The 25,327-nt window shown below is 37.9% G+C and overlaps 1 protein-coding gene across 3 annotated transcripts; it reads left to right on the top strand.

Moving 5' to 3' along the window:
• Positions 1-8,213: 8,213 nt before the first annotated feature.
• TOM2A (tobamovirus multiplication 2A) lies at positions 8,214-10,869 on the top strand. Of its 3 annotated transcripts, none has more exons than XM_078982999.1 (7): positions 8,214-8,374; positions 8,940-9,237; positions 9,635-9,734; positions 9,831-9,911; positions 10,003-10,107; positions 10,207-10,416; positions 10,509-10,869. In XM_078982999.1, the coding sequence occupies exons 2-7, from the start codon at positions 9,002-9,004 to the stop codon at positions 10,614-10,616; spliced, it is 840 nt and encodes a 279-aa protein (XP_078839125.1). In that variant the 5' UTR covers positions 8,214-8,374; positions 8,940-9,001; the 3' UTR covers positions 10,617-10,869. The 3 variants fall into 3 exon arrangements, with proteins under 3 accessions (XP_078839125.1, XP_078839128.1, XP_078839127.1); XM_078983002.1 differs by having other exon boundaries at positions 8,991-9,237; XM_078983001.1 differs by having other exon boundaries at positions 8,368-8,461.
• Positions 10,870-25,327: the final 14,458 nt, after the last annotated feature.

Consider the following 25,327-nt stretch of genomic DNA (forward strand, 5'->3'; position numbering starts at 1 on the left):
ATGATTCACATATGCCTTTTTTGTTCTTTGTCCCTATTTGCTTCTATCATATTGATATGTATATGGCATAACATTATATTATATATGTTATTGAACTCACCAAGTGTCACCCACTTATCTCTCTCAATGTTTAAACTATTGCAGGTGATAAGCATCCAGTATAGTCATGTACTGGTAGAAGATGTAGAATATATAATATTATAGCTTTTGTATTTAGTGTATAATTTCCTGGGAAGTTATGTAATATATAAAACTTTGTAAAAATCTTAATAGTCGGTTTGTATCCAGTCTTTTGTAATAAGACCATATATGTAAAATATGTTTATGAATATGCATGTAGCATGTTTGGAGTAATAATATTGTAAAGGTATTAGAGAAGTAGTGGGTCTCACACTTCAAACCGAACGAAACCGAATCTTTATTAAGAAGCCATTTTTGTCATTTCTTGAACTCTTGCCAAACATTTCATGCGAAAAAGGGTTACTAACCGGTTGCGATTCTTGGATTGTTTAAGCGCCACGACGAAGACGTTAAAATCGTTAGCCTTACTTTTGTGTATGCCCTTTAAGTTGTAAATTCCATTGAATTCAATTACTTTTAACATCATATTGTGTCATTTTGATGTAATTTGGTCGTCTGTCCTATAATCACCTTGCTCATGTGGTCATGGAAGTGGTTTCGAACGGTTTCCCAAATATATATATATATATATATATATATATATATATATATATATATATATATATATATCCCTTTTGCACATTTCATTTGATCGGGTCTTGGCGAGCTGAATTCCAACCCTCAGCTAAAGCAATTTTTTCTTTTTTCTTTCTATTCGTTGCCATTGTTGGAAGTAATTTAGTTTTTATTTATTTATTTATTTGAATTTTTGCTTCAAATGTTTTGGTTTCTCAAATTGTGTGTCATGTACTTCATTGGAAGAATCCGGTGTCGGTTGTGGTTGCAAAAATTGTTGTTTCATGAACGGTTGCTGGTAGACGAAAACAGGGATGTTAGAGAAAAAACTATTGTGTAAAAGGATGTTGGAAAGTTGTGGGGAGAAGGGAGCTTTGAATCAAGTTCATGAAATTACCTTGTTGTAAATTTAAGCTAAGATATTAGTGTGGTGTCGTGTCTAGTGAAAATAGTCTTTCGGGATTCTGGGTTAGATTTTGTTCCATGTGGGGAGAGATGTTAAAATATTTGTATGTATGTAAATAGAAAAAGAAAAGAATGATATAAAAAATAATAGTTTGAATTGGTAAATTTATAGATTAATTTTATTAAAGTTTTGATTTTTTTTTTTCATATTAGCTGCTTGCAATGGTTGGTAAAACGGTCAAAGAAAGTTTAATGCCTTGTATTTTCTCATTGGGTGCAATTCGTGGTGTTAACTACAACAACAAAGAACAGTCGTTGCTTCACGAAAGGTTAGGGATGATATCAGGGATAAGGATGTCAAAAAACCCCGAACCCGATGGGGAAACCCGAAACCCGATTATTTCGGGTCGCTATCGGGTTTTTTATCGGGTTCGGGGCAGGGAGTGGGTTATCCTCGACCCAACCCGACCCGCCCCGATTATATATATATATATATATATATATATATATATATATATATATATATATATATATATATATATATATATATATATATTAATTGCACGCATTCAAAGATAAAATACTTATTCTGGACAATCTTTTTAGTTATTACCAATCCGGTGTAAATGGTTTTTTTTTATGTTTTGACGTATTACACTAAACTAAAATCAAATAATTTTTAATCTAACGTTCAGTTAATTTTATTAAAGTGATTTCGTTATGAATTATTGTAAACCCGATAAGATACCCAAAACCCGATGGGAAAACTCGAACCCAACGGGGCGCCAACCCGCCCCATTGCCATTCCTAATCAGGGATGGTTCCACTATGGTGCCCATAATGACACCGACAACCCCTGTTTTTCCGGATACAGTGAAAAAAATTTCGAATTTTTCGGGTTTTCTACATTTGTGCCACTGCGTAAAAGGAAAAATATGTCACCGACAACACCTACTACAAAATCTCGGGTCCACCCAGGATGATATGCATAGTCATAATGGCTTTTCCACCGACCACAAAGCCTTTGACCTCAAATGTGACTTCTTAATTTTTTTTTTCCGGTTATAAGATTGGAGGGAGTGACTCGGTAACTAAGCTTGCCTCCAGCTTACTACAACGCCAACATCAATCCTTTCAAAATGCTACATGCTAAGGTTGGCTCGCCATGGACATAACGAGATGAGAGGAAAGATAGAAACTTGGATGGTAAGCTCTCATTGGTTGAAACCTTTTTTTTTTCAAAAATAAAACTCATTAAAGTAACATACCACAACTCTACTTTTTGCAATTGGATGCTACTTTCTACATCCTATGTGGCTTCAAATTTTTTTGACATAACATCAAAAATTTTGATGTGAAAACATGCTAAACATATTACAGCTCCCTACAACCTAACATCTATCTATTATAAGTTGTTTGTAATCACGGAAAATCTATTTATTCAATGAAAAGACAAATAAAATTTTGCGTGTTAAATTTTAAGTAAAAGGACATATACTAATGTGAAATAATTCTTAATGAAAGGACAAATAATATTGTGAAATAAATACGATGGCAACCTTACCTAAAGAAATCAAATGAAATTATATTATTTTTGTTAATATATTTTTTTTTCGTTATCAAAGGACAGACTATTGATACTTGGATTTGCATTACGTGTGTTTGTATCAAAATATAACCATAATTTTGTTTTTGCAATCATCAATGTACTTTCTACTTTATTTATTTATTTAAATGGATAACAAAAAAAAAGATGTCTCTTACAAGTTGCATTAGGTCGTCCGGAGTACCGGCAACGAACCTCGTTGTGGTCTAGCTGACCACAAACAACGAATGTGAATACCACCCCGATCCTCTAGTTGTGCTGACTTGGAGCCACGGTTCTCGTCTCTCGTGCTTCCCACCACAACCCACCACGACCAATCTTCTTCTCTCTTCCTCTATTCTTCTCTGTTGCAGGTGAAATCCACCATCACCACAATCACTGTGTGATGAGTATACCGACTTCGTTGTGGAAGGAAGGTAGAAGGCGATGATGCTGAGATGGTTCGTTGTCGGTATAATTGATGGTCTTATAAGTTGTATCGGGGTCTTTTGATGTTATTAAAGCATCTTCAAATCATAATTTAATTTCAATCATATTTTATTTGTATTTATTTTTAGAGTATACAATAAAGTATAAAATGGTTTGACTCCAACCTCATGATAAATTTTATTTTACATTTTAACATAAAATGTATGAGTGATTATAAAATTTACAATTTAAAGTGTAATTATTTATTTCTCTATTTGAAGAGTATACAGAAAATTAGGGTGAAACCTTTATTCTATTTTAAACATTATAAATAAAATATAATATACAAATAGAAATAGAATGAAATTAAAGATGCTTTTTGTAACATCCATAAGTTTCATGCCATATTTAAACTTTTTAAAACATTTCCAAAACCAAGATTATTACAAAACATGTTTCCAAAATAGTATGATGTTAGAATATCCCATAACCTAATCATTAAAACATAAAATATGAGGAGTTGTACGATCACGCATTTGCCTTCACGCGATCATCAGAGGTACCTGAAACATAATTAACAACTGTAAGCCTGAAGATTAGTGAGTTTCCCCAAAATACCAACGACATACAAATATAACCATATCATATAACATATAAGCAAACAACATGCATAATGAGCCATCAGTCTGACTGGACTGCCTCCTAGGCCCTCAGTCTATCTAGACCGCTCTCCGAGCCTTCGGCATGTCTGGACCACCCTCTCGGGGTCTTGAGCCTATCCGGACCGCTCGCTGGGCCTTCGGCCTGACTAGATTTGCCCGACCCAGGAATGCAATCTACCCGGTCCGCCCAGGGTGTCTTAGCCTACTGCACACATCAGGACTTGTCTCAACCTTTTCCCCCAAACCAACAAACATGTGCACATACATATAAACAAGTAAACATGTAGTCATGACAACCATCCTATAACCAGGATACTAATCTAACCGACCTCTATCATAACAACCATCCTATAACCAAGATACTGATCTAACCGATCTCTAACATAACAACCATCCCATAACTATGATACATATCGTAAAGCATAATGTGCAATAACCCGGATACAGATCCGAAAAGGGCCGACATTAGTGCCTTTGACCCTGTTAGTATAGTGATGACAACTCACCTTGCAAATGTCGTACTGACGTGATAAGCTCAAACTCTCGAATCACAGCCATAAACTCCACCACCTATAATTGCCATAAGACCACTTCCGTAAATTCCCAATTACCAAAATACCCTAGAATCCAACTAGTAAATCCTTGGTCAAAGTCAAAGTCAACGGTCAAGGTCAATAGTCCATGTTGACCCGACTCGTCGAGTGTAGTTTACTGACTCATCGAGTGCAGTTCACTGACTCGTCGAATCCTTCCAGAACTCAATAAGTCGTGAAATCCCTAGTTGACTTGTTAAGTTTTCCTGCAACTCGCCGAGTTCATGCCTATCTTAATGTCGGCAAAACCCTAGTTGACTCGACGGGAGTCATCCTACTGACTCGCCGAGTCCATGCAAAAATCCTTGCACGACAATCTTCATCGGACTCACCAAGTTGGCCATGCAACTCGTTGAGTCCCTTCAGCCCTTTCTCCATTTCGATGCTTTTTAATCCACTCCAAAGCTCCATATTACAGATCAAACTTCCCAAGGCATGTTTATCACGTAAAGTTGCAAACTTTACGTGCATACAAGGCTCTAAAGGATTAGAATGTCAAATCCAAGCTTATAATGGGGTTTAACTCAAAAAGGGAAGGTTCATACTTGCTAAAGCTGGAGACTTTACAACTATAGAGACCAACATAAGCTCAGATATGAAGTTGCAACTTCAGATCCTAGCTCACACTCGAAAATGGTTAATATATATACTAGAAAAGTCGTAATCTTAAACATAAAGAGATCTAGAAAGAGGGAAGGTCAAGGTAACGACTTGTTACCTTCAAACTGATGCAAATAAGGAGAGGAGTCAGATCCACTAGCTCCTCTTGCACTACTCTTATTATACTTCAAGTCTTCTTGCAAATCACCTTCTAAGCTTGAAAATCACACAAGAATAGAGTGCACACACAAATTAAGGTTTATGGACTCACAAGTGGCTGTAAGGGGAGGCTAAAGGGGGAAAAAGGATCCTTTAAATGGGGTGCAAAACCCAGAAATTAGGGTTTCATCCTTCAGCTCCAACTCGTCGAGTCATGTCCTCCGACTCGTTCAACTGGTCACTTAAACACGTGGCCAAAAACGTTCCTACTCGACGAGTCAGGGCATCGAACTTGTCGAGTAGACTTTTCAATATGAAAAAATAAAGTTGTAAAATTAATACATGAGAGTCGGGACGTTATACTTTTATTTTCTCAAATAAATACATCAAATTTATCCATTGGTAATTTGACAATATCCCATGATTTAGATTTGACACCTTGATTTAAATATTTTTATGTATAAGGTCATTCAAAATTTTATTTTACATTCTAAAATAAAATTTTATTTTACATTCTAAAATAAAGTGTACGAGCGATTATATAATTTTCACTTTCAATTTAAAATGTAATTGTTTATTTCTTAATTTATAAAATATAAAAGACATGTTCGGTACGGAGCGTTTGAGAGCTTTTAGCTTTTAGCGTTTAACAAAACGCTCCATTTTGAAAAGAAAATCTCGTTTGGCACTACAAGCTTTTAGTGTTTAGTTTAAACAAAACGTTTCAAATTCAAATGCTACTTCACGTAGCATTTAACAAAACGCTACCAACTAGAAGCTACCCGCTACCAACTATTTTTGCCGAACACGTTCGAAGTAAAGTTGGGTTGAAATATTTATTCTATTTTACGCTCTATAAATAAAATAAAATATAAAATATAATAAAACTAAAGATACTTTTATTTCCTCAAATAAATATATCTATTTTATACATTCATAAAGAAATCGTGGGTATAAAGATTGTAAGAGAAATGTTAATTTTTAATGAGAGTAATCTAAACGAAATTTATAATAAACTCAAATATGAATACATAAACATAAAGATCGTTAAAATCTGAGATCATATAGAGAGATTATGACGTTCAGAACACAAGATTTAAACCAAACAACAAGACTAAACTACCCCTTAGGGTTTAGGTATTGTCTTTATATATTTTTTAAAGATAAGAAAGTTATCGTATCTACATAATATCAAAGCTTTAGATAAAACCCTATGAAGTTGAACACAAACCTAAGCCGCCGACCTCCACGTTCAACGACCTTCTATTCTCGTCGTCGGACGTGCCTTCTCTTGTTGTCATCACCTCATTTTCCACTATCACCTGCATATTTAATGCCATCGCCGCTGCCTTCGGTTCTAGCAGCCGTCAGTATCTATAATTCTTGATTTTTGACTCTACAAATCTTACTGTTGGCCTGCATTCTTTGAATCTACTATTTGTTTCTTTTCATCTTTGTCAGTTTAATCGTCGTCGTCCAATAGTTATTCTCATGATAAAACTGTGGGGATGTTAGTTCGTAGGGTTAGGGTTTGAGCTCAATATGTTTCTTTGCAATGCTTATTTGAAAGATAATAACTTGCAAATTGATTCCCTATGGCCACAATAAGATATATGGAACCAAAAAACAAGCAAAAAAACTTGTAGCTTTCTTTAATGCGTACAATAACAAAAAAAAAAAAAGGGTTGTGTCATAAATGATGATGACAAGACATGAGAAGAATAGAGAAATCAAAATAAATTTCTTGGATATATGGAAATGTTGGTGATTTTAGTGTCACCATGTCATTTTATGTAAATGGAACTAACATGTGAGCTAAGGGGCTTAATACTTTGTACTTTAATATATGTACTGTTTTGTGCGGAGTGCACACGTGTATAAGATCGAATTAGAAGCTGGTTCTACGACAGGTCGGGGGTTCAGGGGCAGTGCCCCTGGGTCCGGGGTTTCCAAAGTGTCAGTGCCCCTTTGGTGGGGTCTAGGGGCAGCGCCCCTGGTTAGGCTCTCGTTATTAGCTAACGAAATTCATTAGTTTTGGAAACCCTAAATCCTCATTAAATTTCGGATTTCCTAGCTTGCTTCCAAAGCAATCCATGACGACCAACCCTAAGAGAAACCCTAAAATCGTTTATTATATAGACGTCTCTTCTCTTTGAGAAGATACACTCGAAAACTATTAGCTCTCGTTTTCTTCAAACAAACATATAATCTTTATAGCAATTTGGCTTACGATTTTTATGCCTAGAATCGCAAGTGTCATATTGGATTATCCTAGGCTGAATTTCTTGCAACTCAGACATATGATAGAAATATCAGTTTGAAAAATGTTCGCACGATCCATGTGGTATCGAGATCTCCAACATAAACCATATTTTTTCCAACATAGAAAAGAAAAACACTATTACAAATGTATTACGTAACTAACTTGTTTATTGCCTTGACCATTTAGTTTTGATGATATGATGGTTGTGTGATATATATCTGACATATCATTAAAATGACATGTGTATTATCATCTTCTTCACCCATCAAAGACCCAATATTCTTTTGCAAATCATCCTTAAACCAATTTGTGTTTTGTTGATTATGCTAATACAATCCAACATATTTACATATGTAAATATGTTCTAAGTCATTGACAAAGATGTATTTCATGGTACAAACATAAATACGAAGATGGACATAAATTCTTAGAGTGTTCGAAGTGGGCAACACCCACATGCATTATTAGCAGAATAGAAAGGAAATGTCGTTACCGGATGTTGTGGTGGTAACAGGAAGCAACCGGAATACCTATAACACGCAATAACGATGGAAAAGAGGCGATGTTCTTAGACGTTATTAGGTGTTACTAAGGGTGGTACCTAGTAGCATTACTTTTGCCGTGATTTTCACATGCATGATGCATCGCACATGGTCTTTAACGGGTTGTTGCTGACGTCAAGTTTAAGAGACCATTTTGGAATAAAGGCTTTTCAATTTATACTAAAAATACAATAAAATATAATTTGACATAAAACTACATGTTATCAGATAATCGAGGGGCCATTTACGTAACTTAATTCTCGTAAGTTGTAACTCGGATGTTCCGACTTGCATTTTGGCGGTGGGCATTTGTAATTGTCCGATTTCAGATAGAAAACAGACAGATAGATAGATAGGGCATCGATTAAACAATTAATTTGGGTGTTACGATCGAGTTGCTGTCGAAAATCTCTACACTCGCGATTATCGCTCATTCCTCTGTAAGTGCTGTCATTCAATTCGCAGTAAATTAGGAACAATTCTATAATCTCTCTCTGGGTTATTCGCAATCGAGAACCCAAACGAGGGTACTGCAATCTTTTGTTTATTTAATGCTGTTTTACTTTTCCGATTTCTTCAATTATGGATTGTATTTAGTTTCAATTTTGGATTCACTGTGTTTTCCTTCACCGATTGGAAAGGAATTTCGACTTTTCGAGTGACATGTTTATTCATCTGAACGAGCTTTTTTTTTTTTTTGTTTCCATAAAAAATCTAGCCATAGTTGAGTTTGGAAACTTCATCGGATCTTTGTATGACCTTTCGCCTCCCTAAATCTATAGACTTATAACCCCAGCTTGATTTAAGTACATGTTCTTGCAACTTTCAAGTGAGCCAAATTGGATTTTTCACTTTTTACGAAAAGCCATAAAGGTCAATTGATGAAGAACAACACAATTCTTTTGTTGCTTTTGGAGTGTGGTGGTTTGGCAAATGACAAATTTCATTTAACGTCATGTGTTTTGCTTTTAGTAAAAGTAACTTCAGTTTTCTATTTTCTTGCAGTTTATAATCGTTTCTGTTGTTCTATGACATTGGTGATTTGAGAGACTTCAGGGTACAAAAAGATGGCTTGTAAAGGGTTTTTAGAGTGCTTGTTGAAGCTCCTGAACTTCTTATTGACTCTTCTGGGTCTGGCCATGGTGGGCTATGGGATATACTTGTTTGTTATGTACAAAAATGCAACTGATGATGATATGGATTCCCTACCAACAAATGAAGGATTGATACAGCTTGGACGCCCTATGTTAATGGCTGTGTCACTGTCTAGCAACAGCTTTTTTGATCACTTGCCTACTGCTTGGTAAGTTGATTGATTATGACAAAAGATTCTGAAGAGTTACTCTGTTTATTTAAACTTAGTCTAACTCTAAAGAAACATATGTGGGGCTCTAGATTTATACTTTCTCCTAATTACTATTTTTCCATGATGTCATATCATTCAATTATCTATAGTGGTTTGCCTGTTGAATCCAAGTTGATTTTTCTCACTGGAACATCAATCACCCATCTTAGAACATCCCCAAATCCATAACACTATTTTTTGCACCACAACATTGTAATATATGGTACAAACACCGATTCATCTCCAACCCACCGTTTTTTACATTAAAAAATAATAATTTTGGAGTACATTCCTCTTTCCTAACTTATATTGTTTTATTAAAATACCCCTTATATATTTGTTATTTTGTGTGCAGGTTCATTTACCTATTTATTGGTGTTGGTGCAATCGTCTTTGTCATATCTTGTTTCGGGTGCATTGGTGCAGCAACAAGAAGCGGATGTTGCCTAACTTGCGTATCCTACTTTTTATTTATTATGATAAGGCTTTTTTTTTTTTTTTTTTTTTTTGTTAATGGATGATTGAGTTCCTTAAGGAAATTCACTATACAGTACTCTTTACTTTTGATCTTGTTGATCTTGGTAGAAGTCGGATGTGCAGCTTTCATCTTCTTTGACAAAACCTGGAGAGATGTGAGTTCTCTTTTACCCGCATCTTAATTCTCACCATCTTTCAAATGTATCTTATTAATTAAACAAAAAAACAATATCTTTTTTTTTTTAGGAGATCCCAAATGATGAAACCGGACAATTCGACGCGATATATGGATTTCTAAAGAAGAACTGGAATATCGCCAAATGGGTTGCACTTGGAGCTATTATATTCCAGGTAAATGTAGCAATCAATTAATTAATTTATCATAATACTTTGAAAAATCTACCCAGTTGAATTATAGGAGTGTCATCCAAATATAATAAATATATGCAGGCTTTGGTATTTTTGTTAGCACTTATGGTACGTGCTGCAAATGCACCACCTGAATATGACAGTGATGACGAGTACATAAGTGGTCCCCGCCAGCAACGCCAGCCTCTCATTGGTCGGCAACAGGCTCCGGTCACAGGTGTCCCCGTCACCGCAACCCTAGATAGCCGCCCAAGTAGAAATGATGCATGGAGTGCTCGCATGAGGGAAAAGGTGCATTTTCATTTTCTTTTTTTTTGTAAAATTAAATCAAAAAAAAAAAAAAAAAAAAAACAGATTTAAGTGTTTTGTTGGTATGATCGCAGTATGGGCTTGATACGTCAGAGTTCACGTACAACCCTAACGACCCAAACAGAAGTCAGCAGGGCAATGCACAGCCGACAGAGGAAAAGGGTGGTTGCATCATCATGTGATGTCAGAGCGACACGTGGGCATGTCTGATTGGAGAGTTTGTTGGTTGCGACTGATTGGTTTGATGTAATGTAGAGTTCAAAAAAAAAAAAAAAAAAACATAATTGTTATTGTTGTGTGTGTGTATAAAACATAAAATATCAGGAGCTTATAAGGCTCCGACGTTTGTGATGTTATCACGTTTGTGAGAAATGGACTCTTTTGTATTTTGTAATGGTACCATGTTTGTGAATTGATTGTGGTGTACTTGGTGTAGATAGTTTGATTAATGTTCTTAACGTTATTGGAAGACAGAACGTCACATGATACATATGGGACATACTCCCATATGTATCTTAATTTTGAAAATTGAAGTTTTGTTTTGTATTTTTATCTAGTATCCAGTCAACGAAATGTCGTAACGTCATTTTTATTAATTAAATTTCTTTGGTGATTTTAAACCAATTGGAATAAGAGGATGAAAGTTGGAATTTGGGATTTGGTTATGGTGGGGGTGGGGAGGTGATAGATTGACATTTGATAGGCCAACCTCCAACATGGGGTTCCACCACCACCGGTATACACTATCGTCGTTATTTTATTTATTCCGACTGTTTAAGCAAATGGAATCTTCCACCAAGTTTATGTTTATGGGGTCCCTCTGTCGATAATCGAAGTCGATTACTTTATTCTTGATTGATTTTACATGAGTTGTAGTACAATGAAACAGGAATCTGGGGAAGAACATCGGGAATTTGATTAATACTTTTTAGAAAATCTCTACTTTTTTCTTCACTCTAATTCTTGTTATATTCTTCAAAGAACTTTTATGGAATTAAAAAAACTTCTAACATATATATAAAAACATGTCTACCGATATGTGCCACAATAACATTCACCATCACCCTCAAAGAGCAAAACTCGATGAAGATAGACAACGAGGTGTTAGCAATTAAGAAGATAGACAACAAGATGTTGAGCAATTAAGAAGATAGACACGGCTTTTAATATCATGTAAAATTTATATGAATTCTTTTTAATTATTTTAAATTAGTTTATAATCCATAAGAACTACAGTTATAAAACTAATTAAACTTTTATAATAAAAATTTATAATTATTACAATTATTTTAAATAAATTATTAATTAAGAGATATATAGAAAATTTAAAGTTATTATAACTTCAAATTTAACATATAATTAGAAAATATAAATTTGAATTTTGAAATAAGTTGTCTAATATATCTACATGATACATATCATAATATTAATAAGGAATTGTATTATAGTAACAATTAGCAAAAGGAGAATAAAACTATTTATTTATTAAAATAGGGACTAGTTGTGAGATCCATGTATTACATGAGTTAATTATATATATATATATATATATATATATATATATATATATATATATATATATATATATATATGTCAAAAGATTTGAGAACCTTAAATTTATAAGAAAATAAAAAATAATGAATTATTATAAAGAAAATGTTTTTTATCTTTTATATTTAAATATATAAAAGAAACTAATTAATTTTAATTTTGAGAATTTTGAAATTAAAAGGTAAGTTCATTAATGAAATTGATATCTTTTTATTACTACATTTATTACAATTATTACATTAAAATATTACGTGAAATTTAATAAAATAAAAAAAAAACTCATAAATGTCACGTGGAAAAAAATTAATTCAAAATAACCACAAAATGATATTTGACAAATTGAATGAGAGTAGAACAAGTGACAAAAAAAAAACATTTCATTTATTAAAGATGATATATATTTAACTGTAAGAGAGTAGACTTCAATATATAGAGCATAATGACTTTATATAGCTAATCTTATAATGACCTTATCTAAAAATGTTATCTTCCTATATTAATAAACCTTCCTATATTAATAAACGAATTGTAACACTCAAAATTTTCACCTATTTTTTTAAAAGACTTCTAAAAACATAGTTTTAATACCATCTCATCTCAAACATAACTGTCAAATACGTAACACCACAAAACATAGTCATAATATCCCATCATCCACAAATATCCCATCAGCAGACGAATGTGTACAATCATGTCGATGCCTTCCTGTGATCCTGAGATGTATCTGAAACACATTTACACCAACACTGTAAGCACAAAGCTTAATGAGATCCCCAAAATACTACATATACAATATAATTAGCTTATAATGGTTGTATCACGATAAGGACCCTCCGGTTATGTGTCTCAACAAAGACTCTCCGGTCTCACGTCTTAGTATGGATCCTCTGGTCATAACTTAAAATATACACATAATCATATAACAGCACAAGTCACAAAGACAAAATGCATAAAACACATAACTCGGTATAAGCAATTAAGACCTTCCGGTCAATGATACAAATAAAACCCTCTGGTCAATACATGCATCACCATACAAATAAGTATAGTGAGAAGACTCACCACTCGTAGAAAAGCAGGTAACCTCGCACCCGAACTACCGGTCTAGACTCCTCCTAAACATGCCACATATAACTCTAATTAATAATAATATCAATAACCCCAAATTGCTAGACCAAGCCTCTCAACTGAATATTGGAAGGTTAAAAGACCATTTTTGCCCCTCCTTGGTCAAAAGCTCTCAAATTAACCTAGACTCAAAAGTTAAGGAAAGTCAACACCCAACGCGTACGCTGGGCGTACAACCCTCTACGATGGGCGTACAACTGGCAAAGCATGTAACATGATTCTCTACTCTAATGCCCGTGTTTTGAGGCTAAGCAATAGTAGATGATGTAATAGTCTAAGTCAACTATTATAACTCTTTATGAAGTAATAAAGATGAAATATTTGAGTATTATGTGAATTATGTGCATTTATGTGCTTATTATTTATTTATAAATGTTTAATAAATAAGGATAAAAATAAGCGTCAAAATTAAAGTGTGAGATAATCTCAATATCTTTACATAAAATTGTAGTGGTCGAAACAAGGATTTCGGGGATATAAAGAACGCCGAAATCCGAGTTATAACGAAGAAGTTATGACCCGTCGAAGTTTCAGGACGGAACCGACATGGCACCGGGAAGCGTAAATAGTGAATTTATGATAGAGCGACTTTTAGCTTTAGCGATCTAAACGAAAGTCATAGACTACGTTAAACCAAGAGCATCCATAAAAAGAACGCCCAAATTTGACTTCGTATGAGGAAGTTATGATTTTTTGAAGTTTCGGCTTAACAGTGTACAACCCGGAGTCCAAATATTAGATCGAGCGGTATTTAGCCGACATAACCTAAATGAGAATTGAATGTCTCATTAATAGTAGCGTAACGATAAAAAGATAGACAAAAATGAACGTTGGATGAAGAAGTTATGAAATTTTAATGGATCAACCCTGTCCCGGCTTGTTAAAAATATAAAATTTAAAATAAGGTCAAAATAAGCCGACGGATTCTAAAGGAAAGGTGTAGAGTACATTCCCGCCTATGCGTGGATATAAAGAACATCGAAAACAGAGCTCGTATGCGAAAGTTATGAATTTTTTAAGTCGGGAAGGAAAATTACGAAACCTGATGCAAACTGATGACGTGGCCGCATCTCGGTCGTTGCTTGCTGATCACGGTTTGACCTTCGGATCTTGAAACGCCGCATCTCGGACGCCCAACGCTCGCATCGAACGCCCAACATACGAGTACGCCTCACATACGAAATCCCTATGCTGCACGGTCTAGCTTTCCTCGGTCCACAAGCCTCCACGTTCCCCCACCGAAGTGCCACTACCTGTCCACCTTATCCAAAGCTACGCCCTGCGTAGAGCTTCTGAACGCCCAACGTAGTGAGGCCTCTCGACCTATAAAAGGGAACCGAGGGCAGCCTCATTTCTTGCACCTTTCTCACTTCTCTCTCTAGTTTCTTTCTCTCTCTACCACTCCTAACCCCCTCCTAAGCCTAGGTAAACCCCTAGCACCCGAAGGAAGCCATGAGGCTCCCGGAGTCCCGAGAAAAAGAGTCTTTTGCTGCTCCAAGCGAAGTTCGGTTTTCTATAAAACCCGCTGTAAGCGAGCTACGCCTACGCTATTTTTAATATAGCTTTTATTTAATCATAGTAACATTATTAGAAACTTATAATAAGTACTTGGGCTATTATTATGGGTTATATAAGTATTGTTTAACACTTATATAATAGTAATAATAGCTAGACTATTAATTAGTCTCCGTGAATAGTAGACTAAACCCTAGTGGTAATGATACTAGGTTTTGACGAAGAAAATTGTTTCAAGAGTAACGAAGTGCTGTGTAAGTTCGGAATCACCACCTTAACATGTGAGTGCATAGTTATTTTCATCTTTCACATAGATATCATGTATTTAATATAAATTAGGTGCTATGTGTGCATAATGTCTGAATACTTGCTGTCTGTGTTGGGTGAAAGATTTTGTACACGTTTTAAATGATTTAAACTGTATATGTATTTTATATCTACAAAATGTATTGGGTAAAACATGGATAGATGTAATAGTTGTTGTGTGACCAAATAAAATAATGAGAGGCCTTGTTATCGATGTTATTGGTGATCCAGTCATCTAGTGGAGTATAGATGACGATCACGGACTATTCTAGACAGTCCAGTGGAACGCTAGCAGGCTCGCAACCTGTAGGTGTTTATTTGAACCGTGTGCTCACCAGCAGCACTCCATCCCCCACATGGTTGCCTTATTTGACATGAATTGCTAAGGAATCCCCGAAGCATGTGTTGTCATCTCGATGAAAGTCCTTAGACTAGGTCCCTTGTGTTAGATGTTTTAGGGACGTAAAGTGAGGAAAATGGGAACGGGTAATCGGGTTGTTTGGTTTGATAAAGTTAATAAACTTATTTATTGTGGGTTGAACACCCTATGTGTTCACCAGGCTCCTAAGCCTGACCCACTCAGTTTCTTGTATTACAGGTAGTGGTGCATGAACATAGATTTTTGGATAAGAGATTAGAGATTATAGGTCTGTAAATACGAAATAATGTAGTAAGGCTTATGTTGTACAGTTTATGCTTTTGATCTATATTGAACATGACATCCCGAGTCTTTTAATGAAATGCATTTTTATGGAAATGCTTTGATAAATCTTTATCATATTTTGTTTTGGGAACAAATTCCGCAACTCTTTTATTTAAAATATAACTCTGATTTTGAAACAAAGCATAAACAAATCAGTATTTTCTGGCCATGAAAATGGGGATGTCACATCTACCCTAGGCTACGCGTAGCTGGGGAGTATGCACAACGTCCTCCTCGGTCTCCATTTTCTCACTTCGTTTGGTCTTAACCCGATAAGATAAACATTCCAATAATGGATCTGGGCTAAATAAGACCTATTCATTCATAAAGTTATTGGCTTTAAGCCTTTTCATGGCTATTCAAGACCCAATCTCCAAAAACTTCATCTTTCACACACAAAAGGACATATAACTAATGCATGGAAAGGTAAAAACGTCCAAACACTCATTTTTATGGACGAGAAGACTCTAATACACCTAAAAGGATAGAAGAATAGCTTTGGAGTTCACTAAGCTCTCAAAGTTCCAAACTTGGGACCTAAAACCCTAAAAAGGACCCAAAACAACAACTAGAACAAACAATGAACAAGTTTTGAACTTAATACCTCTGGAAGATGCACAAATTGAAGTAGAGATTAGGTTCAAAAGCTAGAAGCGCAAGCTATCCTTCCTTCAAGGTTCCTTTTTCACCAGAAGCTTCACAACAACACTCAAATGAGCCACAAGCACTCACACAAGCTATGGAAACGGGAATAGGGTTTGGAGGAGGTTGGAGGCTGATAGTGGTGGCTAGAAATGAGGCCATCATGTTCTTTAAATAGGGACACACAAAAATATTAAGGTTTCATTCTCATCCTAGTACGCCCAGCGTACCCTCCTGGTACCGCCAGTGTACTAGGTAAGGGTGTTGATTGGGTAATTTTTTCGGGTTTCGAGTAATTTGAGTCGGGTAATTTGGGTTTTTCATGTTAAATCGGGCAGGTAATTCGGGCATTGGGTATTTTCAACAAGGCTAGTACTAAGTAGCCTCCGCGTCCATGATATGTGAATGAGTACGCTGAGCGTACACATACGTACGCCCTGCGTACTCAAATGCCACCTTTTCCACAATAAGGGCTAAAATTGACATGCACATAAAGATTAAGGTTAAGAAGTTATACCTCCTTTTTAGGGATGTTTCAATACTCCCCCACTAGAATCAGACTTCTCCTTCGAAGTCATCCATCAGAAAACAACTCTGGATACTGCTCACGCATCTCGTATTCCGGGTCCCAAGTCGACTCCGAGCCCCTACGGTGTTGCCAGTGAACTTTCACCAAACTTACTGCCTTATTCCTCAAGGTCTACACTCTCCTATCCAATATTGCAACCGGCCGCTCAATATAGTTCAGGCGATCATCAACCTGGATTTCCTCTAAAGGAACCATGATCGTCTCGTCGGCTACACTCTTCTTCAGCTAGGATACATGGAAGGTATCATGAATCTGACTCAACTCTTCAGGTAGTTCCAACCGATAAGCTACCTTTCCTACTCGAGCCATTAACTGGAAAGGACCAATGAATCTCAGACCCAACTTGCCCCGCTTCCTGAATCAGATCACCCCCTTCCATGGTGACACCTTCAGGAGAACAAAGTCACCGACTTGAAATTCTAGCTCAGAACGCCGTCGATCTGCATAACTTTTTTGGCAACTCTGGGTCGTCAGCAACCTTTGTCTGCGCTGCTGGGTATGCTTTGTCATCTTGAGCACTATCTCAGTGCTCCCCATAACTCTCTGTCCGACCTCTCCCCAACAGATGGGAGTTTGACACCTCCTCCCATATAAAAACTCAAAGGGAGGCATCCTAATGATGGAGTGGTGGTTGTTGTTGTAAGAAAACTCATCCAAAGGAAGGTAGGAGTCCCAACTCCCACCAAAGTCAATAACTCAAGCGCGTAGCATATGCTTGAGCATCTGAATGGTCCACTCGCTCTGCCCGTTCGTCTACGGATAGTACGCGGTGTTAACATGTAGTCCGATACCCAACTCCTCATGAAATCTCTTCTAGAATCTGGAAGTAAAGCGCACATCTCGGTCGGACATAATAGATGTAGACACCCCGTGCCGAGCCACAACCTCATGAACATAGATATCTGCCAGATTTTCCACAAAAGAGTTCTCACTTATATCTAGTAAGTGAGCACTCTTTGTCAATCGGTACACTATCACCCAGATAGTATCTATACCCCTTGCAGTCTTCGGTGACTTGGTTATGAAATCCATAGAAATTTGTTCCCACTTCTAAAGGGGAACCTCCAGAGGCTAAAACTTTCCATGTGGACGTTGGTGCTCTGCCTTGACCTTACGATATGTCAAACATCTTTCTACAAACCATGCAACATCTCTCTTCATGCAGGGACTCCAATAATTATGCTTTAAGTCCAGGTACATCTTCGTGGCTCCCGAGTGGATAGAAAACCTTGAATTATGGGCCTCCTCCACCAAGACCCACCGGGCTCCACCCGTACATACATACATTTCAAATAGGGGCACTCGCTACTCTACGACTCAGGGAATCAGCTACTACATTAGCCTTGCCTGGGTGATACAAAATATCATAGTCGTAGTCCTTCACTTCATCCAACCATCTTATTTCCCTCATATTCAGGTTGGGCTGATTTATAAGGTACTTAAGGCTCTTATGGTCCGTGCAAATGGTACAACAGACACCATATAGATAATGGCACCAAATCTTGAGGGAAAATACCACCGCCCCCTGCCCCAAATCATGGGTGGGATACCTCATCTCATGAGGCTTTATCTGCCTCGATGCATATGTGATCACATGCCCTCTTTGCATTAACACAACACCCAATCATGATATCGATGCATCACAATAAACACATAAGTCCTCCACCCCCTCCGGGAGAGCTAGCACTGGAGCCTCACACAATCTCTGGCAAAGGGTCTCAAATGATGCTTGCTGCTCAGGCCCCCAAACAAACACAACATCCTTCCTGGTCAGTCTGGTGACAGGAACAACAATCTTAGAGAAATCCATGATAAATCTCAGATAATAACCTACTAGGTCAAGGAACTCCTAATCTCGGATGGGGATCTTTTCACCTCCCATTGCATCACCACCTTAATTTTGGTTGGGTCAACCAAAATACCGTTCTGGTTGACGAGATGTCTAAAGAATTGGACCTCTCGTAGCCAAAAATTGTACTTGGAGAATTTGGCATAAAGCCTCTCCATCCTTAATACCCCAAGGACCTCCCGAAGGTGCTCCTCATGATGGTCTCTGGTCTTCAAATGTACCAAAATATCATTAATCAAGACGATCATCGATCGATCCAACATGGGCCTACATACCCGGTTCATGAGATCCATGAACATTGTCGGTGCGTTGGTGAGCCCGAAAAGCATCATCATGAACTCGTAATGCACAAAACGAGTCCGAAAGGCCCTCTTCAGAATATCCTCCTCTAGAACCCTCATCTGGTGATATCCAAATCTCAAATCATCTTGGAAAGCTAAGATGCCCCCTGCAACCGGTCAAATAGATCATCAATCCTCGGCAACAGATAGCGGTTCTTCACCGTCAACTTTTCAACTCCCGATAATATGTAACAAGCCAAATTTACAGTAAATTTTTAACCTTTATAACCAAAAATATCAGCCACGATGGTTTCCAAAAATCCCATTACATGACCAATGTATTTTGAAGGATCAGAGGACCACAATTATATGCAAAAATACTGGAAAATGCATGTCGTGCCATCAAGCTAGGCCCTTGCCCTTAGAGCTAGGCGTACCTGAAACATCCAACAAAACTGTATGCACATGCCTAGTGAGTTTTCCAAAACACACGAAACATATAATCACATAATGTCGTGCACACATACATATAAGTTTTCCATGGACTCCCTCCATGGTCTTTATTTGGAATGCCATGGACTACCCCCATTAATTGATATGAAATAGTTAGTCATGGAGTACGTAATGGTTGAGTGTAGTGAGAAGACTCACCTCGAATACTGAACGATATCTAACTAGGTCCCGGCTCCGAATATTAGCTTTACTTAACCCCTAAACAGAAGCAAATCCTTAGATTCAACTCAAAATGCCCCAAAACCCCTTACAGGTCAAACTTGGTCAAAGACTAAAGTCAAAAGTCAGTGTCGATGGCTCGTGTTGACCCAACTTGTCGAGTAGTCCTTCAACTCATCGTGTTTCTCCATTAACTATACAGATCGGGAAAAATCATATCAACTCGCCGAGTTCACTAATGAACTCGCCAAGTTAGCCAGAAATCCAACAACATAATGCATTAATTTGTTTCCATCGAATTTAGGAACTCCAAATCTCAGATCTCCTCCAAGATGATGTCTAGAAGGGTAAAGTTTCCAACTTTACCCTTAGTAACCATAAAAATGAGTCAAACCCGAACCCTAGACTCATTAGAGTGAGGCTTGACCCATTAAGCCCTTAAACTCCTAATACATAGTCCCAAAATACAGATCTGGCATCCAAAGGCTGGAAAATCACGTAAAGTTTTCAACTTTACATTCATGCATGCTAAAAAGAAACCCTAGGGCTCAATATAGGATTAATAAAGGACTTATTGAATGAATGGGACCTAGAACCTAGTAAAGCTTTCAACTTTAAGCCAAATGAGGCCATAAAATGGCTAGATCTAACATGACAACCCCTGGAATGCTCAACTTCTTGGACAACTCAACCATGAGCCCTAAAATCAAGATAAAACCCAAAAACAAAGAGATCTAAACAATTAAAAAGTAAGGTATAAACTTGACACCTCCAAGACACTGCAATGAGTGGGGAGATTTTGGATCTAAGTCTTCCCTCCAATATATGCACCTTCAACTTCAAAGCTTCTCCAAAAGTGTACAAAAAGACCAACACTTAAGGTCCTCTACAAGCTCACACACTCACAAGGATGATGATACACACTCTTAGGGTTCTCTGGACAGAGGAGGCTGGTATGGAGGCCATCCAAGGGACTTAAGGGTTTTAAATAGGGTGCAACACCCTAAAACTAGGGTTTCATTCCCAAACGCCAACATGCTGAGTTGAGGCACCTCAACTTGCCGTGTTGGTTCATTAATTTTGTGTGGCCAAATCTGACTCAACACGCCGAGTTGAACCTTTTAACTCGCCGAGCCCACATGAAATATCAACAATTTGGAGGAATAATCTCAGACCAGAACCAAGCGTTACAAATCTCCCCCACTTGAATCAGAATCCGTCCTTGAAGTTCGCTACCTTGAATAATCCTGGGTAATGCTCCTTCATCTCCTCATTAGGCTCCCATGTCCATTATGATCCCTTCCGGTGTTGCCACTGCACCTTTACTAGCTTCACTTCTTTGTTCCATAGGACTTTTGTTTTTCTATCCAGAACTACAATGGGATTCTCCACATAGTTTAGGATCCCATCCACCAAAAATATCATCCAAAGAAATGACCGTGACCTCATCAACAACACACTTCTGAAGTTGAGACACGTGGAAGGTGTTATGGATCTGACTGAGCTCATCCGGTAGATCCAACCGATAAGCCACCCTGCAAACTCGGGCAGAAATCATGAATGGTCTAATGAATTGGGGCCCTAGATTACCCCTCTTCTGAAACCGAATGAAACTCTTCCAAGGTGACACCTTTAGCAACACAAAATCACCCACTTGGAACTCGAGATCTGATCGACGCCGGTCAACATAGCTCTTCTGACGGCTTTACGCGACTCAAAGCCTGTCATACACTTGCTGAATCAACTCGGTAATCTTAAGCACCACCTCGGTGCTTCCCATAACTCGATGCCCAACCTCCCCCAACAAACTGGAGTCCTACACCTCCGACCATACAACATATCAAATGGGGGTCTGTCAATACTAGCATGATAACTATTGTTGTATGACAACTCTACTAGTGGATGGTAAGTATTCCAACTCCCTCCGAAGTCGTATTCCATAAGCATATCTTCGAGCGTCTGGATCGTCTGTTCATTCTGACCATCAGTATGAGGGTGGTAAGTAGTACTAAAATGCAATTGAGTACCCAAATCCTCATGGAACTTCCTCCAGAACCTGAAGGTGAAACAAACATCACGGTCCAAGACCACATATATTGGCACCCCGTTCCTGACCACCACCTCCTGCACATAAATATCTGCTAATTTCTCGCAAAGATACTCTCGTGGATCGGAATAAAAGGTGTGCTCTTGGTCAATCGATCCACAATAAACCAAATAGAATCCACTCTGTGAACAGTCTTGAGAAGCTTCGTAATAAAATTCATCGTGATGTGTTCCCATTTCCAAACAAGAATCTCCAACGACTGCATCTTGCCATAAGGTTATTGATGCTCGACCTTGACTTTACTGCAAGTCAAGCACCAGTCCACAAACAACACAACCTCTTGCTTCATGCAGGACCACCAATTGCTCAATATCAGGTTTCAGTACATCTTTATAGCCCCCGTATGGATGGAAAACTTGGACTTGTGCGCCTCCTCCAAGATCTTCTGTCATACTCCCCAAATGCCAGAACCCAAACCCTACCGCAATGTGTCAATAAACACCGCATATCTCGAACAAATAACAAAATCTAACCCCAAATCCGCTCAATCTTCCGGTTATCCTTTTTTCAATCCCTCTACATGTGCCTCCTTGATCATATCCAATAAAGGTGAAATCACCGCCATCCTCAAGAAAACATCTCGGATTGGTTCACTTTCCGCCTTACGGCTCAAAGCATCGGCCACCATATTGGCCTTCCTGGGATGATACAAAATCTCACAATCATAATCTTTTACTACATCCAACTATCTCCTCTATCGCATAGTTAAATTCTACTGATCCATCACTTACTTCAAACTCTTGAGGACAAACACCACCCCCAATTCCAAGTCATGATTGGGGTGATTCGCCTTATGAGGCTTTAGTTGCCTCGAGGCATAAGCAATCACATGCCTCTTCTGCATCAGAACAACTCCTAATCGAGAAATAAAAGTGTCACAAGACACTACAAAATCATCCAATCCCTCGGGTAGTGCTAGAATCGGGACCTCGCATAATCATTGTCTTAAGGTCTCAAAAACCAATTGTTGTTATGGACCCCACCGAAACGTCACACTTTTCTTGGTCAAACGGGTCAAAGGTACGATGATCTTGGAGAAATCTTGAATAAATCTCTGATAGTACCCTACTAGACCCAAGAAACTCCAGATCTCGGATGCGTTCATCAGAACCTCCCAATGCATTACCATCTCAATCTTGGCTGGATCAACAAAAATACCCTCTTGATTAATGATGTTCCCCAGAAACCACACCTCATGCAACTGAAAATCACACTTTGAGAATTTGGTATAAAGCTTCTCCCTCCTCAAGGTCTCCAACACCTCCATAAAATGTTGCTCGTGATGCTCATTGATCTTAGAATAGACTAAATTATTATCAATGAAAACTATCATAGACTGATCCAATATTGGTCTGCAAATCCGGTTCATGAGGTCCATGAATGTTGCTGGAGCGTTGGTGAGCCCAAATGGCATCATCACAAACTCGTAATGACCATAACGGGCTCTGAACGTCGTCTTTGGTATGTTTTTATCCCTGGTCCTCTTCTGATGATACCCTGAATGAAGATCAATCTTGGAAAACCAAGATGAACCCTGAAGCTGATCGAACAAATCATCAATCCTCGGAAGCGGATAATGGTTTTTCCCAGTTTGCTTGTTTAGCTCTCGATAATCAATACACATCTTGCGTGACCCATCGTTCCTTTTCACAAATAGGGTAGGTGCTCCCTACGGGGAACTGCTCGGATGAATGAATCCTCAATCTAGCAGCTCTTGAAGCTGCGTAGACAACTCCTGCATCTTAGGTAGAGCTAGACGATACCACGCCTTGACTATAGGAGCCGCACCAGGCACTAAATAAACACGAAACTACATTTGTCTCTCGGGAGGCACCCCAGGCAACTCCTCTGAAAATAAATCAGGAAAATATTACATAATCGGTACCCTGCTCATATCTGGTGTGGCCTCTACCCTCGTATCTGAAACATAAACCAAAAACATAGAACAACCCTACTGAAGGAGTATCCTATCCCTCACATCCGAATAGAGAACTGGCCCATGAGAGGTTCTCTATCCATGAATAACCAGTTCTCCCCCACTTGGGTTTTGAACTCTCACCAGCTGACACTCACAATCTATCATGGCCCCATTGGGCCCCAACCAATTCATCCTGATGATCACCTTCAATCCTCGCAAAGGAATCATAACCAAATCGATAGGAAACCTCTCACCGAACACATTTAGAACAATCCCCCAAAATGCCCTCACAACACTCACGGTGCGGTCATCCACAATCTCCACCTCGAGTAGGGAATCCAAAGTCCCCGGAGCATCTCAAAACTTCTTGTTGAGCGCAAGAGATACAAATGATCAGGCAGCCCCCAATTAAAAAGAATTTGAGCTGACAAACCATTGACCAGAAAGGTCCTTAAATGAAATCATAAAAATGTAAGCATAACAATAAAATAAACAAGACATAAATAGATCACATACCGGTCATGATGTCTGGCACTGCTCAGGCCTCCTCGGTAGTTAGCTGAAATGCATGGCTCTTCACCGCAGGAGCCTTCGCCTTAACCAGGAGGCCATCAGTAATCCTCATTGTGGTGGGCGCAGGTGCCGCCACTGCTCCTACTTATCTACTCATCAACGAACAACCGACTTTTTTATGACCGGTCTAATTGCAGTGGAAACAAATCAAGCCCTTCTTGGGGCAATCCCTGCCCATATGGTCCGGCTGGCCACATGCATAACATGTCGTGCCTGCTACTCGACAGGATCCACTATGCAGATTACCACACTTGGCACATCAGCCACGACCCTACTGGGAGGATTGGAGGTCTTAGGCTTCTTAGCCTGACCCATAGCCACCTGAACTTGCTCTAGCTTTCACTTTATGTGGAGCTCTAACTCAATTTTGATGGGTTTTGAGCATAACAACATTCCTATGTGTTTATGCAACCTTAACTGCTTTGGATCTAAATTTTTCTCTAGTTATACATGCAAATAGAAATTCCAAAGCAATAACCCTAATACTAGCATATAATTTTCAAAATCAGCATGAAAACTAGGGTTAGAACATTACCTTGCTTGCTATCTCCTAGTAACAAGTATTTCCACGGATGATCTTGACTCTTGAAAGCTTAGTGCCCCAAGTGTTGCACATCTAACGGAGTCACAAACACCAATAGCAAAGGATGATTGAGAGAGAGGTTGGAAAACTATGATTTTTAGCTAGGGTTTCTCTTAGAATGCTTAGGGCCGAAAATCATATGCCAAAGGGTTCCATATATAGATGAGGCTCCTAGGGTTTTCAGGTGGAAACCCTAATCTCTGCTTAGGCTCCAAGAAGCCCATGGACATCCTTCTAGAAGGTCTTGGACGATTTCTATAGGGTCGTCTATAGATTTCGTCCACCCCATTCGAAGGGAGTCCATCAGCTCAGTTTTCAACTATTAATGATTTGCAAAACCAATCCCCGTACTTTTAGTCAGTTTCTTTAATCCCAAAATTAATATCAAATTAATTTCTGATTAATAATAATTGAATCATATGATTTCTAATTAATATATTATTCTTATAATATATTAATAAAGTATAAAATAACAT

This window comes from Lactuca saligna, chromosome 3 (assembly GCF_052625555.1).
Source record: "Lactuca saligna cultivar CGN05327 chromosome 3, ASM5262555v1, whole genome shotgun sequence".
NCBI lineage: Eukaryota > Viridiplantae > Streptophyta > Magnoliopsida > Asterales > Asteraceae > Lactuca > Lactuca saligna.

Bases quoted from the DNA above. Each gene is read 5' to 3' on its own strand.
- TOM2A (XM_078982999.1), top strand. From the start codon at position 9,002: ATGGCTTGTAAAGGGTTTTTAGAGTGCTTGTTGAAGCTCCTGAACTTC. The intron at 10,108-10,206 runs GTAAATGTAGCA...AAATATATGCAG, and splicing joins TTGGAGCTATTATATTCCAG to GCTTTGGTATTTTTGTTAGC. The intron at 10,417-10,508 runs GTGCATTTTCAT...GTATGATCGCAG, and splicing joins GTGCTCGCATGAGGGAAAAG to TATGGGCTTGATACGTCAGA.